This window comes from Eptatretus burgeri, chromosome 17 (genome assembly GCF_056783735.1).
Source record: "Eptatretus burgeri isolate ZD-2024b chromosome 17, Ebu_testis_v1, whole genome shotgun sequence".
NCBI lineage: Eukaryota > Metazoa > Chordata > Myxini > Myxiniformes > Myxinidae > Eptatretus > Eptatretus burgeri.
The window spans coordinates 55862228-55879135 of NC_140977.1; the positions used below are offsets into that span (position 1 = coordinate 55862228).

The following is a 16908-nucleotide window of genomic DNA, read 5'->3' on the forward strand; positions in this document are numbered from 1 at the left end:
TCCGTCCGCAACTTTTTGAGATATCGTACTATATATCATTTTTGGCTCCACCTATCAGTGGTGAAGAATCACTTTTATAATTCTAGTAGTCAGATCTGGATCTTCACCAAAATCTAATCAGTTTGTCCTTGTCACACACCGAACTTGTCCACAAAATTTCATCTGGATCCGTCCACAACTTCTTGAGATATCCTGCACGCAAACAGACAGAGAGGGGGTGAAAACCTCCTTCACCTTTGGTGGCAAAGGTAACAAACAATCAGATTGTCTTAACGAAGTAAATTATCATACACCTACTTCAAAAACCAATGGTTCAGGCTTAAGGAAGTTTTATTGACGATGAAACAATCATTGATCATATATCCAAGGAAAATGTACGCGTACATTCAGAATGAAAAATGTTAAAATTTTTATCTTGTTTTATTTGGTTTGAAAAATTAAACATTGGCTCCTGCCTCATTCGTCAAAATGAAATCACATCATGTTTCACACTTTTTTGTGCACGGATTTGGAAGGAATTGCACCCGATTGTGGACATGAATACCAGTCAGACATGGTACAGACACTGCCACATGTACAAACACGAGTTGTGAAGTTGACACCAGAAACCTACAAACTGTACACAGCAAGTTGTATTTAAAGCACGACAAACTAACCAACTATCCTAAGCCTCTGGCATAGTCCAATGAAAAGCTCAGTGATGGGGGAATTACCATGTCAGATACAGTAGAAAGCCATTCATTTCAAGGGGTTGTCTAAATCGAGTTCTGTCAGTCTTCGTCGAGTAGTTTGAAGTGGTGTTGTGGATATCCGATTCTAGTCAATCGCTTCTCTCATCCCCCTTACCTCGTTTTCTTTAAACAAGTGAGCACATTTGCCAAAATCTGTTTCCACAATGGTAAGAAACAATCGATGCAAAACAGTTTGGGAGATAAACACAACTCATCATTTCAACAATGGAGCCTTTTAGTAACTATGTAGTACAGGTTTGGTTTAAGGTTATAGATGTAAGGAAAAAAAAAAAAAGAAGAAAAACATTGGAAGTGAAGGGAATCAGGAATATGGTTGGAACCGAAACCCCTCCAATATAAGGTTGGATGGAGCGTTTGAGACTTCACTGCAACTTCACAACCAAATCCTGCTCTTTACCTCTCACAGCAGCAACGTAGGAGAACAGACAAAGCACGGCATAACAAATCTCATGAGCCTGCAGGAACACACGTACACACCTTTGTGATTTTTTTGAGTCAAAATAAAAGGTGCGATTTAGATTTAAAATGTATCAAGGGCAAGGGGGAGAGAGGGGCAAGCAAAAGTGAGGATGGGATTTTGGGGTATGGGAGGGGGAGGATTTTTTTGTGTTCCAAGTAAAGGCTCATGTAATAGCTAATACACAGAAGCATATAACAAAGCAGGAGACAAAAGGGGTAGGAGAGGGAAGCACAAAATAGTGGGGAACAAAGACAATAGGATATCTGTGGAAGGGAGAGGGATATGGCGGGGAACACGGGGTAAACAAGATGGTACTACAGGGACTTTCAGGAAGGAAAACAGGGAATTTGAAGGAGGTGGGTTTGGGGTGGATTAAAGGGGGTCATAAAGATCAAGATTTTGGATGAGGGAAGATCTGAGATGGTGGTGAACAGCTGCTTTGAAGAGCTGAAGAGAGAAGTAAGAGTTTGTTCCAGAGGGAGGAAATAAAGAGGAATGAAAAAGTGAAGGTGAGCAGTGATTCTTGATTTTGGCAGTTTCACCAGAAGGGGGTTTTTGGAAGACATTGAGAGCTATGAGGAAATATAGCAGGGACAGATTACAAACGGAGCAGGGGGGTCAAGGCCGGAGAAGAGATGGTAGAAGACAGAAAGACCACTGACCTGCCTGTGGTGAGAAAGTGAGACACCCAAAGACTCAGCCTCATCGTGGGAGGCTGAAATGAAATGAAATGAAACTTGTGGATTACCACTTCTTTAGCTTCTGGAACTGTTGGAGGGAAGAAAATGTAAACAGAATGCGATATATTTGTGATTCAGGCCCCCTTTTCTTTTCAGGCAGGATAAAAAAAATGATCCTGAAAGCCTTGGGTTCCACAGCGTGAAGTTGAGCTGGGTGAGAGGCAGCAGCACCACCCCAGAGGGTGGAGCATTACTCCATCAGACTGTGGATGAAAGCTTTGTAAATTATTAGAAGCTCAGGTGTACCAAGGAAGGACTTTGCATGACGTAGGATGCCCAGTCAGCAACTGGTTTTGGAGGTCAGTTTGAAGAGGTATCTTTCCCAGGAAAGATCGTGGCAGATAGTGTGACCCAAAAGCTTGAATGAAAGGAATTTTTCAAGGGGATTGTTGAGAAAGTAAAATTGGGGTGGTGGGTGGGGGGGTGGGGTGGGGTGGGTTCCAGACGGATCTTTCGGAAAGACATGGTTAGGGTGTAAGATTTGTCAGGATTGAAAGACATATTCCAAATGTGTTACAGGCTTGTGATTTAATGCAGGCCTGCAGAGTGTGAAGAGGCTGCTGCCTGCCAATCAGAGAGAAGAGAGAATGGTACGGAAGATGGTGGAGTCAACAACAAAGCTATAAAGAGGATTTTCCAGAGAGTCTGAGAGATCATTGATGAAAACCAGAAAAAAAGCACAGGGCCAAGAACACTGCCTTGAGGAACTCCAGCCTGGATGGGAAGAGGAGATGAGAGACTTCCATTAACAGCCATGCATTGACTGCAACAGGAGAGGAAGTCTGCGAGACATGAGTGGAGATTGACTTGGACACCACAAGAAGAGAGGTTGTTGAGCAGTGCGGGATGCAAGACCATATCGAAAGCTCGCAATATGTCTCGGGAGATGGCTCTGATCTCATGTCTGGCATTGAGAACCTCCATCCATTGTTGGGAAAGCAGAAGTGGCATGTCCAGAGTAGAGTGACCTGGTCTGAATCCAAATTATCGGAAATCAAGCCATTAGAGAAGAGGAAGGATTTGAAGTCAGAAGTGATGATGGATTCCATGATCTTGCTGATGATTGGGAGGAGGCTGATTGGTCTGTAATTGCAGGAATCAGTTTTTGCACCTTTTATGCAGAGCGGTAATGTTTGCTGATTTCCAAGCAGATGGCTTAGAAAATGAAAGGGTGAATGGAACAGAGAGAGGGTGAGCAAGAGCAGAGGAGCAGGTTTTTAGAACATGTGGGCTAATGCCATCTGGACCGGTTGCAGAATCTGAGTCTATGTTGGACAGCAAGATCTCCACCTTGTCAGGAGAAAAGGACACAGAGACACAGAAATTTGTTTGAAAGAATTCCCAGGACGAGTTGATGTCAGAGAAAGTGGAAATGGGAGACCAGTTGAGAAGTTTAAAGACTGTTTGAAGACCCTGCCAGTCGGCCCAAGTGAAGTGCAAGACTCGTCGACGCTGAGGTGGTTTTCGAATAACAGCTAGAGAGATGACCGCTTTAACAAGCATATCAATAGATGAACCGATTGGAGCAGAAGAACAGTAGACATCTTCTGGGAAATTGGTCAAAATCAACTTCTGAAGAGATGGAGTACTGTTGGCTGAGATCTGGGTCAGGAAATTGACAGATTGAGTCAGTCGCAATGAATCTCAGAAGTCCTTTGCTGAAGTGCCATGGCAGGTGAGAGAGGTACCCACACCAAGCCAACGGGCATGATGGCAATTGAAGTTACCACATATGAGGAAGAGAGAATTTGGATGAGAGAATAGAAGTTGGTCGATGTTTTCTGCGAGTGAGATGTAAATGGAGTCATCACTGTTTTGTAGATGGTACAACACACATATAAACATGAGATGGGAGCAAAGGGGAAGTTGTAGCCAGAGGTATTCCTGAGGGTGTGGAGGAGTGAGGACAGTGCATGGGAAGTGAGGAATAGAGTTTTTGATAAAGAGAACAACTCCGCCACCAGGACGGGGCTCAGGTCTGTCATACCGGAGGAGGGAGTAATCAGGGAGAGATCCTAGGCCCTAGGGAGTCAGAGACGTCTTGAAGGAGGAAAGTTTCTGTTACACAGATTGTGTCTGGTTTGTCAGTGGCGACCTGCATGAAGAGATCGGTCAAGTTAGAGCGACGGCCCTGGATGTTTGAGGTCCACACTGTTTCGGAAGAGGGAGGGGAGGGTAGTGTGAGGGAGGAGAGGTGGAGGTAGTGAGAGTTGACAGTTGATGACAGATTGTATAAGTGTGAGGGTAGAGGGTCAGATGGGGAGTAATAAGAGAGGGGGAAAAGGGAAGTGGGAGATTGGAGGAGGTGGAGGAATGAGCTGGAAGTGAGAGGTTGGGGGTTGGCAGCTTTGAGAAGATGGAGTGAGGGGCAAGAATTGAATGGGAGGGGTGACGGGGGAGAGAGAGAGGGTAGCTTTGAGGGAGAGGGGAGATGATGAGAGCGGCACAGCAATGAGGGAGGAGGGAGAAGGGATGGGTGGGGAGAGGGTTAGGATAGGAATGGGTGGAGGTATTGTGGAGATGGGAGTGTGTGGGAGAGGAACAAAAATTGAGGGGGGGACAGCTTTGAGAATGGGGAGGGGTGGGAGATTTGAAGTGGAGGGGTGAGGGGGTACATTTGGGGGAGAAGGGTGAGGGTGGAGAATTGAGGGAGAAAGGTGTGGGGGAGATGGCAGGGGTGGGGGGGTGGAGGGGGGAAAGAGTGAAGCTTGCTTTGAAGAGAGAGGAGGTGGCTGAATTGAGAGGGAGGGGTGAGAGGGAAGCTTTGAGAGGGAGGGGAGATGAGAGCAGGCACGATCATGGAGGAGGGAGAGAGAAGGGAGGGGTGGGGAGAGGGGGAGGATGAGACTGGGTAGTGGTATGGTAGATGTCAGAGCAGGTGGGGTAAGGGACAAGATTTCAAGGGATGGGAAGAAATGTGATGAGAGGAAAAAAAAGAGCATGATAGAGATATTGAGCGGTGTGTTGAATGTCAGTGCGAGACATTTGAAAACCATACAGATTGGGATATCAGATGGGGATCTGTTAGTAAGGCAGAGGACAGTGGAGAGATGCTATGATGGGGGGCAAGATGGGAGGGGTAAGGAGAGGGCATAACAGGGAAGGAGTTAGGAGGAGGTAGATTTAAGAAGGTGGGATGAATGTGCACTGAAGTTGGAAAAAAAAAACGATTAATAACGGAAGATAAACAAGTAGTGTAAAATGGGATTTTAAAAAATTGTAGGTGAGAGATTCGTTTAAATACATTGGAAGATGGATGGAGAGCAGAATAATTGACAGAGTGGAGAAAGGAAGCGTTGTGACAGATGGAATTTTTAGACACGGGATGAAAAAGGTCGAATTGAATACAGGAAGTTGAATAACCGGGCAAAGAGGTGAAGTTGAAGCATTTTTTTGTTTTTTAGATTAAGGAAGAGGGGGGAAGAGTAAAGGAAAAGTTTGATGAAAAGGCATGAAGGTGTGTGGTGAAAACCTTCACAATCAGAGTGGGATTGGCAGGAAAGATGGAGGAGAAATAATACGAAGAAGAAGAGTCGGTCCAGGAAGTCACGTGGTTAAGTGGGGGGAAAAGGTGAGAAGGGATATATATATATATATATATATATATATATATATATATATATATATATATATATATATATATATATATATATATATATATATATATATATATATATATATATATATATATATATATATATATATATATATATACATACATATACACATACCTGGTGTTGGTGCAGTGGTTAGGGCAGCGGCTTGGGATCCAAAAGGTCCTGAGTTCAAGCCCCGTTGGGCCACTGAATTAATACACCAGGGGGTTGACTCAGCCTGTCATCCTTCCAAGGTCGGCGAAATGAGTACCAGTATACTGGGCCGGTGTATACCCCGGTTAAAATAGGTGTACCATATCCCTGTGTCGTAAGAGGCAACCAGGGTTGCGTCAGGAAGGGCATCCGGCGTAAAACATGTGCCAAATCACTATGCGGATTATACGGATGATCCGCTGTGGCGACCCCTAATGGGAGCAGCTGAAAGAAGAAGAAGATTATATATATATATATATATATATATATATATATATATATATATATATATATATATATATATATATATATATATATATATATATATATATATATATATATATATATATATATATATATATATATATATATGAAGCCTGGTGTTGGCTTAGTGGTTAGGGTGGCGGCTTGGGATCCCAGGGTCCTGAGTTCAAGCCCCGTTGACTGCTGAATTAACACCAGGGGGTTGACTCAGCCTGTCATCCTTCCGAGGTCGGCAAAATGATCACCAGTGTACTGGTCCCGGTGTATGCCCCGGTTGGAATAGGTGTACCATATCCCTGTGTGTCGTAAGAGGCGACCAGGGTTGGCGTCAGGAAGGGCATCCGGCCATAAAACATTGCCTCAAGAAAAAGCCCAACCCCTGCACAGCAGGGAAAAATGGCTGTAAAAACGGTAATATATATATATATATATATATATATATATATATATATATCTTAAGACATGAAACAGAGGGTATAGTTGGGAGGGAAAGGAGGAGGATGGACAGAAAAGTGGAGAAAATAAAAATTACCCCCAGTTGGGGGTGACTGTCATCTCTGAAGCTTTGTAAATGTGGATCTCTGATCGGCTTAAAATGGCTTAGATGTAGTCTCGTCTTTTGGTTCAACGTACAGACAAAAGCCCAGGAGTAAAAAGGATAGAAAACCTCAGAAATCAAACTACATTTCTGAGTTATCCGGAGATAGATTTTGAAAATGGTTGATTTGGAACATTTATGATCAATGCGTCTTCAAAAGGATAGAAACCGGACCTCAGAAATCAAACTGCATTTCTGAGTCATAAATGGCGGATTATATTTTGACAATGGATGATTTCACAAATTTACAGCATCGGTGACCTTGACATTGACCTTCAATCAGGTCTAAAGTCATACCGTCGTGCATCACTCATCGACCCCTTCCTCCATACCAAGTTTCATCAAGATCGGGCGAATTTTTTTTGACCGTATCACATCCACGATTTTTCCAACTTTGAAGACACGTGACTCGATAACCAGGACAAATTAAAAAAAAAAAAACGGCCCGACCAAATTTAGATATTGTTCCATATTATCAGAATCCGAAGAAATTTCGAAGATCGGATCATAAACGGCGGAGGAGATAGATTTTGAAAATGGACGATTTTGCAACTTTGGAGTGGCCTTGACCTTGACCTTCAATCGTGTCAGAAGTCATACCGTCGTGCATCACTCATCGACCCCTACCTACATACCAAGTTTCATCAAGATCAGGCGAATTTTTTTTGACCATATCACATCGACGATTTTTCCAACTTTGAAGACATGTGCGTGACTCGATAACCAGGACAAATTTCAAAAAACCGGCCCAACCAAATTTAGATATCGTTCCATATTATCAGAATCTGAAGGAATTTCGAAGATCGGATGGATCATAAACGGCGGAGGAGATAGATTTTGAAAATTGACGATTTCACAACTTTGGAGTGACTTTGACGTTGACGTTGACCTTCAATCGGGTCAAAGGTCAAATCGTCGTGCATCCCTCATCAACATCTACCCAGATACCAAATATCAAGAAAATCGGAAGAAAAAAATGGGACATATGTACGTATGGACGGACATCGAGACTGGTTTTATTAGGTCATCTTTAACAACGAGATGACCTAAAAACTGATAGTAGTAAGGAGAAGATACAAATGAACATGATTGTGCACAAAGACAGGTCAGTGTCAGAGAAACCAGATATAAAAATATCGACAAAAACTCACCAAATTGGCACAAGTTTTGAAACAAAACCGAACTCGGAACACAGTAAACATGGAGGCAACAAAATAAAAAGTTAGAACATGGCAAACGACGACTGGAAACTTATCTTTGGGAAAGCCAACAGAGACCCCTGGAGAGAACCTACCATCGCCTCAAAAACCGGAACCGGAAGTGAGTTGGGGGAATGAGTAAGGCAAGGGGCTAGAAGGGGTGGGGCTAGAGGGAGGGGGCAGGCACATGCATGCAAGAGGGGAGGAGTGAGAGAAGGGGGTAGCGCTAGAGGGAGGGGCAGGCACACGCAGGAGAGGGGGAGGGGGGAACCGGGATAGGCACATGTGAGAGGGAGCCAGGGGGAAGGCACGAGAGAGGGAGAGGGCCGGGAAGGACGGGCACGAGATTGTGAGCACGGGCAGTCCCTCCCCCTACCCACTCATAAAAATTGAGGGGGGGGGAAATTGTGGAAAATTCATGATTCCCACGTCCACCAACCCCCCCCCCCAACCCCACCGGCCCCCATTTCCCAAAACAATTTCTTGTTTCCTGCATTTCCCACCCCCTGTGCAAGGGAACATACCATTGGTGTCTTGAACTTGTGGATTACCACTTCTTTAGCTTCCGGAACTGTTGGAGGGAAGAAAATGTAAACAGAAGGAGATATATTTGTGATTCAGGCCCCCTTTTCTTTTCAGGCAGGATAAAAAAAATTTTATTTCACACTAACAAAAACAAAAAATATTGTGATAGTCAGATTACATTTGTAGTCAGGGATCCAGAACCATGATTTTAAGATGGACCAGACACCACTTCCTATACTTTGCAGGCCTCGTTTTTTCTTTAGTTTGGTGTCTCAGGATGAACAATCAAGAGGCCTGCTCGGGCATCTCGATTGCGAACACATCACAAATTGTATTTGAACATAGGTACTCACCAAAAAATGAGTGCGATTTTCGGTATCACTAATTTTTCAGAAAATGTTTCATAATTTCCTCAAATGTCAAGTTGGACAGTTAATTTCAACCCCTAGTAAGGACTTTGGCATGATCCTTCATATGCTGAGGCCAAATGTGTCAAGTTTTGTCAATTAGAGGTTGAAAAAATGATTTTTTTTCAGTCCAAATTGCCTGTAAAATTTGCTAAATCAGCAATAAATATTGTTTTCATTTGTCTTAAAATCAATAATACAACTAATATTATTATTATGTTGTCAAAGGGACATAGTAGATGCAATAGGGACCACTGGTCGTCATTATAATAATAATACCGAATATAAATACATGTACATGTGTTCATACACATACATATACATGTATATTGTATATACAATGAACATTATTTTGCAGATAACGGTAAACCACACTTTTTTCTTGCTGGAATGGTGGTTTGGATGTGCACACAACATGAGCAACAGGTTTCTAACACATATTTATTACAGATTATGATCGTTTCGACATTAATATATGTATATCAGGTTGTGCGTTGCATAGCAGTACGACACTCCACAGACACATCGTGTATCTACCTATTGATCCGGAAGATGGGACCCACGATTACAAGTATACAGTTAGTTAAGATTGTGAATAAAATAATTAAGAACTAATTAAGAACTAAGACATCTATTGATTTAACATGCATATGCCTTCATGTGAATGAACACTTAAATTATATACTTGCAGGTGTGAACAATGGCTGAACCTGAACGCAAGAAAAAAAGCGACAGTCCACTGACTTTGGTCGATGTGTGATCTGCCAGCAGTCCTCGGCTGAGACAGTACAGAAACTAACCGAGAAGGGATTAGAACCATCTAAGAGCCTGAAGGTTGAGGAACGAATTCGCCGACAGCAAGCGCAGCAGTCGAGCCGCACATATGAGATACACGACAACTTACCTATTCCACCTTGGAAGCCATTCATTGCAAACCAAAAAAACAAAGCAGCAATACAGAATTACCTCGCAGACTCCTGGACCACGCATCACAAGGAAATGCCTCAAGGTGTGAAACGGATTATCGGTGGCATATCCAATGAAGCAGACAAGTCTGTTGTCATTACAACTGATGGATCGCATGTGATACCAGATCTGCAATGTGAAGATCACGAGGAAGCCGACACGCGCATCTTTGCTCATATTGCGTATTGTGTGTCCCAGTTTGGATATACACGTAGTGTTGTTCAGGCAACGGATACAGGCATACTCGTCTTAGCTGTTTATTACAGTGTACGTATACCTGGGTTGAGAGAGCTGTGGGTGAATAAGGGCTCCAAGTACATCCCATGTCACACAATCACATCAGTGCTTGCTGAAAAGTATAATCTGTCAGTTCAACTTGCGACATCGGCGCTTCTCTGTGGTCATATAATGAGTGGGTGTGACACGGTTAGTTACGCATTCGGAAAAGGAAAGAGGAAAGCCTTCCAAACAGTCATGCTGCATGCATCTGAGCTCACAGAAATGGTTCAATTCGGAGAAGATTCCCTGAATGTGTCACCAGAGGTAGTTACTGCGTGTAGGGCTTTCTTCATTAAGTTGCACTGCGATTTCAGTGGCGATCTCAACCAACTTCATGCCCATCTCTTTGGACGTAACAAAGTCGACATAAGGAAACTCCCCCTAACTGAGAACGCTTTCCAGTATCATATGTACAGGGGTCTATACCAGATAGCAACATGCAAAAGATCACACAGGAGCACCCTCCACTTGCCAGACGCTACATCATTTGGAAGACAGATTCTGACTGGAAACTTAGTTCCCATCCTGATGGACAAACCACCAAAGCCTGCAACAGCCAAGCAGAAGCGATACTGCCAGTGCAGCAAGAGCAAGTGCTTAAGAAATTGCTCTTGTGCTGCAGCTGGTATCGACTGTGTCATTGCATGTAAATGTTTGGGCAATCCCACCAAGTGTGCTCCTTTCAGGGACGATAGTGATCAAGATGAATGAACTAAATGTACACTGCAGTCCAATATTTTAACTGTAACTCCAATATTCGTTTTATTGTCTGCAACTGCGAGACAAGATGCAAGTTGCAAATATTATTTAAACATCGATTCACATGTATAATGTGTAATTCTATTCAATCAATATACATGTATTATTATTTTGTACATATCTGAAATGAAAAAGTATGATACATTATGATAAACATTTGATCAATTTGTATCCAATTTGTTTTGCTAAAAGCTGTTTCTAACAAATATATATTATATAAAAATATATATATTCACTATTTTAGGGTTGGTTGACTTATAAATACATTTATATCACTGGGTGGGTGTCGCTGCTGGTGGACAATGTGTCCCCGCCCGGTGATACCATCAACCCAGTAGCTTCGTGCTGAATGGGTATTTATGTGCCTGTAGTACAAACCAGTTACTTTGGGTATTGCACTTTCGTTCGTATTTTGTATGGTATGTTGGTTGTCTGGAAGCGATGTGTACATCCAGTATATTGTAGAAACAACCTTTTTCATGCTGTTGTCCCTTGATACCTTGATAACTCCATCATGTTTTTGTGTGGAAAGTTTGTAATTTTTTTTCAAAAATCTTTATTGTATTAAATTTAATTGTATTCACTATTTTAGGGTAGGTAATTGGCAAACAAATACAGATATATACATATATATATACATATATATATATATATATATATATATATATGTTAAATGAATATTAATTGACCTTACTGTATCTACTAGAAGTTATTTTGAGAGCACAAAATCAAGTTTAAAATGAATGAAAACATATTTAATGCTGATTCAGCTATTTTTGGGGGTCAATTTGCACTGAAACGTAATTTTTTTCAACCTCTAATTGGCGAAATTTGACACATGTGACCTCAGCATATGAAAGACCATGCCAACGTTCTTACAAGGGGTTGAAATCAACTGTCTAACTTGATATTTGAAGAACTTATGAAACGTTTTTTGAAAAATTAGTGATACCGAAAATCACACCCATTTTTTGGTGGGTACGTATGTTCAAATACAATTTGTGAGATGTTCGCAATCGAGATGACCGAGCAGGCCTCTTGATTATTAATCCTAAGACACTAAACTAAAGAAAAAATGAGGCCTGCAAAGTATAGGAAGCGGTGTCCGGTAACTCCTAAAATAGCGGCCTTTCTGAGTTTGGATCCCTGACTATTGTGATGAATTTGTAGCACAGCTGTTAATCATTTATTCCTTCATCTGTACAAATCCAGGCAAAGACGGATTTTGCTCCAAAACACTGCAATTACACGTCTTCAGTTTAGAAAAATGTAGTGAACTGATGTTCAGATCAAAAATCTAAAGAGAGATTATGATCAGGTCAGGTCAGGTATGGGAGCATGTGCTAGAACAGCGCGACGCTGCGTCCACTTTCCGCCGGTACTCCAGGGGCCTCCGTCTGGCCATCCCCCAGGCAGATGCCAGGCCCATCCCCATCTCCTTGAGATGATGGTCAACCTGCTGCAACCATGAGGCACGTGGTCGGCCCACTGGCCTCCTCCACTCATGAGACTCCCTCGCTGAGAGAATCTGGTAAGCAGGATCAGCGTCAGGAAAACGAGCCACATGTCCATACAGCCGCAACTGACGCTCACGGACTATGCAGGTAACAAATCTCATCCGAGTCTCTCTCAGCAACCGCTCGTTGGATACAAAATCCGACCAGCGATAGCCAAGGATTCTCCGAAGAGACCTGGTACCAAAGGAATTAAGTCTCCGTCTCAGATCCTTGGTCAGAGTCCAAGTCTCGCACCCATAGAGCAAGACTGGAAGTACCAAGGACCTGAAGACTCGGACTTTCGTCCTCCCGCACAGGTACCGGCAGCGCCACACCCCATGATCCAGTGAATCCATGACTCCCCAGGCCCGACCCAGATGTCTATTGACCTCTGACTCGCAGCCAGCAGAGACATGAATATCACTGCCAAGGTAAGTGAATCTCTCCATCACCTCAACATCCTCACCACAAACAGACACAGACAGGACAGCAGCATCCAAGATGTCACCGAAAGCCTGGATCTTAGTTTTGACCCAAGAAACCCGTAATCCCAGCGGCTCCGACTCCTCATTCAGCACCTCGAGGGCCCCCAAAAGGATGTCTAAAGTCTCCGCAAAGATGACTGCATCGTCTGCAAAATCAAGGTCCGAGATCTTGACATTCCCAAACGATGCACCGCAACTTGATCTCTCCGACATCCTCCCTAAAATCCAGTCCATACAAGTGCTGAAAAGTGTGGGGGCAAGTACACATCCCTGACGAACTCCAGTAACAACTGGAAATAAGTCAGAGGTGGTACCACCACACTTCACAGCACTCTCAGTACCAGAGTAGAGTTCAGACATCAGATCGATAAGTTTTGGTGGCACCCCACGAAGACCAAGAATCCTCCAGAGGACATCCCGATTCACTGAATCGAACGCTTTACAGAGATCAACATAGGCTGCAAGCAGCCCCTGTCGAAACTCTCGTCTGCATTCGGTGAGGACACAAGTGCAAGGATACGGTCAATCGTTGACCTCTTTGGTGTAAAGCCTGACTGCTCTGGACGCTGGTGCTCAAGCAGATGGTGGCGAACTCTATCAAGAATTATCCGAGCAAAGACCTTGCCCGGCACTGAGAGCAGCGTCACCCCTCGGTAGTTGTTGCAGTCTTGGCGATCACCCTTCCCTTTCCAGAGAGGGACAACAAGGCCCCTCTTCCAGTCAGTTGGGATGATGCCTGTGTTCCAGGCAGAGCACAAAACTGCATGCAACGACACGAGTGCAGCATTTCCACCAGCCTTGAGAAGTTTGGCATGGATGCCACAGATCCCTGGAGCTTTGCCCCGTTTCAACTGGTTCACCGCAGCCCGTGTTTCCACAAGCGAAGGTGGACCACAGTTGATTTGAGGGTCAGCAACAGGGATTGTAACACCCTTGACGTCCAACTCCACAGCTGGGGGATCAGCCTGGTACAACCGCTCAAAGTAACCGGCCCAGCGGGCCTTCACTTCAGACTCCTCTGTCAAGAGCCGACCACTCTCTGCTCGAACTGCAGTGCTCCGAGGGATGGGCTTGGATGAACGTAATGCGCGAATTCCCCTGCAAGCGGGACGAGAATCACCTGTCCACAGGTGATGCTCTACCCCCTCACAGATTCCTCGCACATAGGCCTCCTTGTCCACCCTCAGTGCACGTACAGTTTTACGCCTCAGCTCCCTGAACAGCTCAGCTCTGCCATTCAGCCTGGCCCTGCGACTCTGATCAATGGTCTCCAGTGTCCCTCGAGAGACAAAATTCTTCTTTGCCCTGCGGTGAGTTCCAAGACATCCACCGGCAACATCAAGGACGGTGGTCTTGAAGGCGCTCCACAACTCTTCAGGACCCCCAAAGCACCCAGACCCCCCAAGTGTCCACTCAGCCTGTTCGCAAACTCCTCAGCTACTCTCTCATCCCTGAGCTTGGCAACATCCAGCCTAGGCTGGGATGGTACCATTCTCCAGGATTTAAGGTGCAGCTTTAGAGTTGCTACAACAAGCCTGTGGTCAGTATTGAGGAACTGAGCACTCCGGTAGACCCTGCAGTTCTGGATCATCCTCCAACGACCGTCAATGAGGACATGGTCAATCTCCTTTACCACACCGCCAGCGTTGGAATACCAAGTCCAGCGATGAGCTTGTGGGCGCTGAAACCATGAACCAGCCACCCTAAGTCCATGACTTCTTGCAAAGTCAAGGAACTTAGTGCTATTCTGGTTCATAGTTCCTGACCCAAGGGGACCAACACACACCTCATAACCATCCCTATCAGTTCCAGTCGATGCATTGAAATCCCCCAAGACTAGAAGTGTATCTCGTCTGGGGCACTGATCAACCACAGACTCGAGTGTGGCGTAGAATGTATCCTTCACGGTGAGATCACTCGCCTCAGTCGGAGCATAAACAGAGACCAGGGAAATGACACCTGAGGAGTGACGAATCCTTAATCTCATAATACGCTCGTTGACCGGTGTTACCTCAATTATCATTGGGGTCAGCTTATTGGACACAGCTACAGCAACTCCTTGGGTATGGTAACCATCAGAGTGATGGTAACCATCAGATTATGATGATTGTGTGGAAAGTGATGCAAAGTGGTATCGACAGATGCAAGCAGTTCAAATTTGTTCCACAGGTTTGGGGGGGGGGGGAGAAAGAAGGAGAGGAGATGAGCAGTAATTATGGATTTGGGGAGTTTTACTAAAAGGGGGTTGCTTTTGGACAGTTTGTAAGCCTGGTGTTGGCTTAGTGGTGAGGGTGGTGGCTTGGGATCCTTGGGTCCTGAGTTCAAGCCCCGTTGGCCGCTGAATTAAAATACACCAGGAGGTTGACTCAGCCTGTCATCCTTCCGAGGTCAGCAAAATGAGTACCAGCGTACTGGTAAGGGGGACACTGCATCAGCGGCATAGCCGCGTCCCAACCAATGATGCAACCAGCAGCCATAGGCTGCACTCGATAGAGAGAGAGAGTGGACAGTGTATGCCCTTCAGAAATCTCTTGGGGGGGGAGGTGTCACCATAGCACAAAGAGGGCAGAGGGTGCAAGACCAGAAAGGGGGCGAAAGACAGACAGACCACTGACCTGTCGACAATGGCAAAGTGATAGGCCCATGGAATCAGCTACATAACGGGAGATTCCAATGATCTTGAAGGCCTTTGTTTCCATGGCGGCAAACTAAGAAAGAGAAGGAGCTGGTTGGGCAGGTGCCAGAAACATCAGTGAAGCAGGGGTGCCAGCCCAGAGTGGAGAGCAGTATTCCTTCAAGCTGTGAATTAAAACCTTGTAGTTGGATAGGTCGTCAGGTGTGCCAGGTGTGTCAGGAAGGACGGAGGATGCCCAGTCAGCGACTGGCTCTGGAGGTTAACTTTGAAATGCGGTTTGCCCAAGAGAGATCATGACAGAGTGAGACCTAAGAGTTTCAATGACTGACTTCTTTGAGAGGGTTGTCGAGAAAGTATAGGGAAGGGTTTGCGGTATGTTTTTTTTAGGAGAGAGAGTAATTGTGAGGGATTTCTCAGGGTTAAGAAACATTCCAAGTGTTTGACCAGTTTGTGATTTTGTTAAGGTCTGAGAAGGGGAAGAGGAAGGTCATGGCAAACGGTGGAGTCATCAGCAAAGAGAAAAAGAGGATTTTCCAGAGAGTCAGAAAGATCATTTATGAAGACGAGGAACAGGATTGGGCCCAGAACACTGCCTTGGGCACTCCAGCCTTGACAGGGACAGGAGATGAAATAATTTCATTGAGTGCCCCATGTTGGCTACGAGAGCAGAGGAAATCAGGAAGCCATGTGTGGAGTTGGACTTGGATTCCATCGGCAGACCCTTTGGAGAGTAAGGCAGGATGCAGACCTTGCTGATGCTTGGCAGTTAACAGACAATGTATTCACTCGTGAGAAGGCTGAATGCCTCAATTCTGTTTGCTTCCAAATCTGGTGTCCCCAATCTCTCCCTCTCTCCCTCACCCTCTCTCTCTCTCACCCCATCCCTCTCTCGCCCCATCCCATACCTCTCTGAGAGAGAGAGAGAGAGAGAGAGAGAGAGAGAGAGAGAGAGAGAGAGAGAGATATATATATATATATATATATATATATATATATATATATATATATATATATATATATATATATATCTATATATATATATATATATATATATATATATATATATATATATATATATATATATATATATATATATATATATATATATGGGGCATGTGGATTTCCAAGCAAATGGAATAAGACTTCGGATGAAAAGAGAGAGCAAGTGCAGAGCATATTGTTAGGACACATGTGCTTATGCCATCTGATCCAGTTCCAGAATAAGAGTGAGGGTTTCCAAAAACTTCACCTTCTCAGGTGCAATTGGATATGAGAGAGAGAGATGGGGTGAGAGAGAGAGAGATGGGGTGAGAGAGAGAGAGATGGGGTGAGAGAGAGAGAGAGACAGAGAGAGAGAGGGGGGGGGAGAGAGAGAGAGATGGGGTGAGAGAGAGAGAGAGAGAGAGATGGGGTGAGAGAAAGAGAAAGAGAGATGGGGTGAGAGAAAGAGAAAGAGAGATGGGGTGAGAGAAAGAGAAAGAGAGATGGGGTGAGAGAAAGAGAAAGAGAGATGGGGTGAGAGAAAGAGAAAGAG

General features: G+C 44.4%; 1 protein-coding gene across 11 annotated transcripts in view; it reads right to left on the reverse strand.

Annotated features, from left to right (window-relative positions):
- Positions 1-312: 312 nt before the first annotated feature.
- Positions 313-16908, reverse strand: part of MADD (MAP kinase activating death domain) — a 140499-nt gene continuing 123903 nt past the window's right edge. For 10 of the 11 annotated variants that reach the window (XM_085861113.1, XM_085861118.1, XM_085861124.1 and 7 more), the window contains 2 exons: positions 8347-8393; positions 313-1207 (listed from right to left, as the gene is read on the reverse strand). In XM_085861113.1, the coding sequence (XP_085717239.1) occupies positions 1115-1207; positions 8347-8393 (140 nt within the window). In that variant the 3' untranslated portion in view covers positions 313-1114. The remainder of the gene's footprint in view (positions 1208-8346; positions 8394-16908) is intronic. The other variant, XM_085861123.1, reaches the window with a different exon arrangement.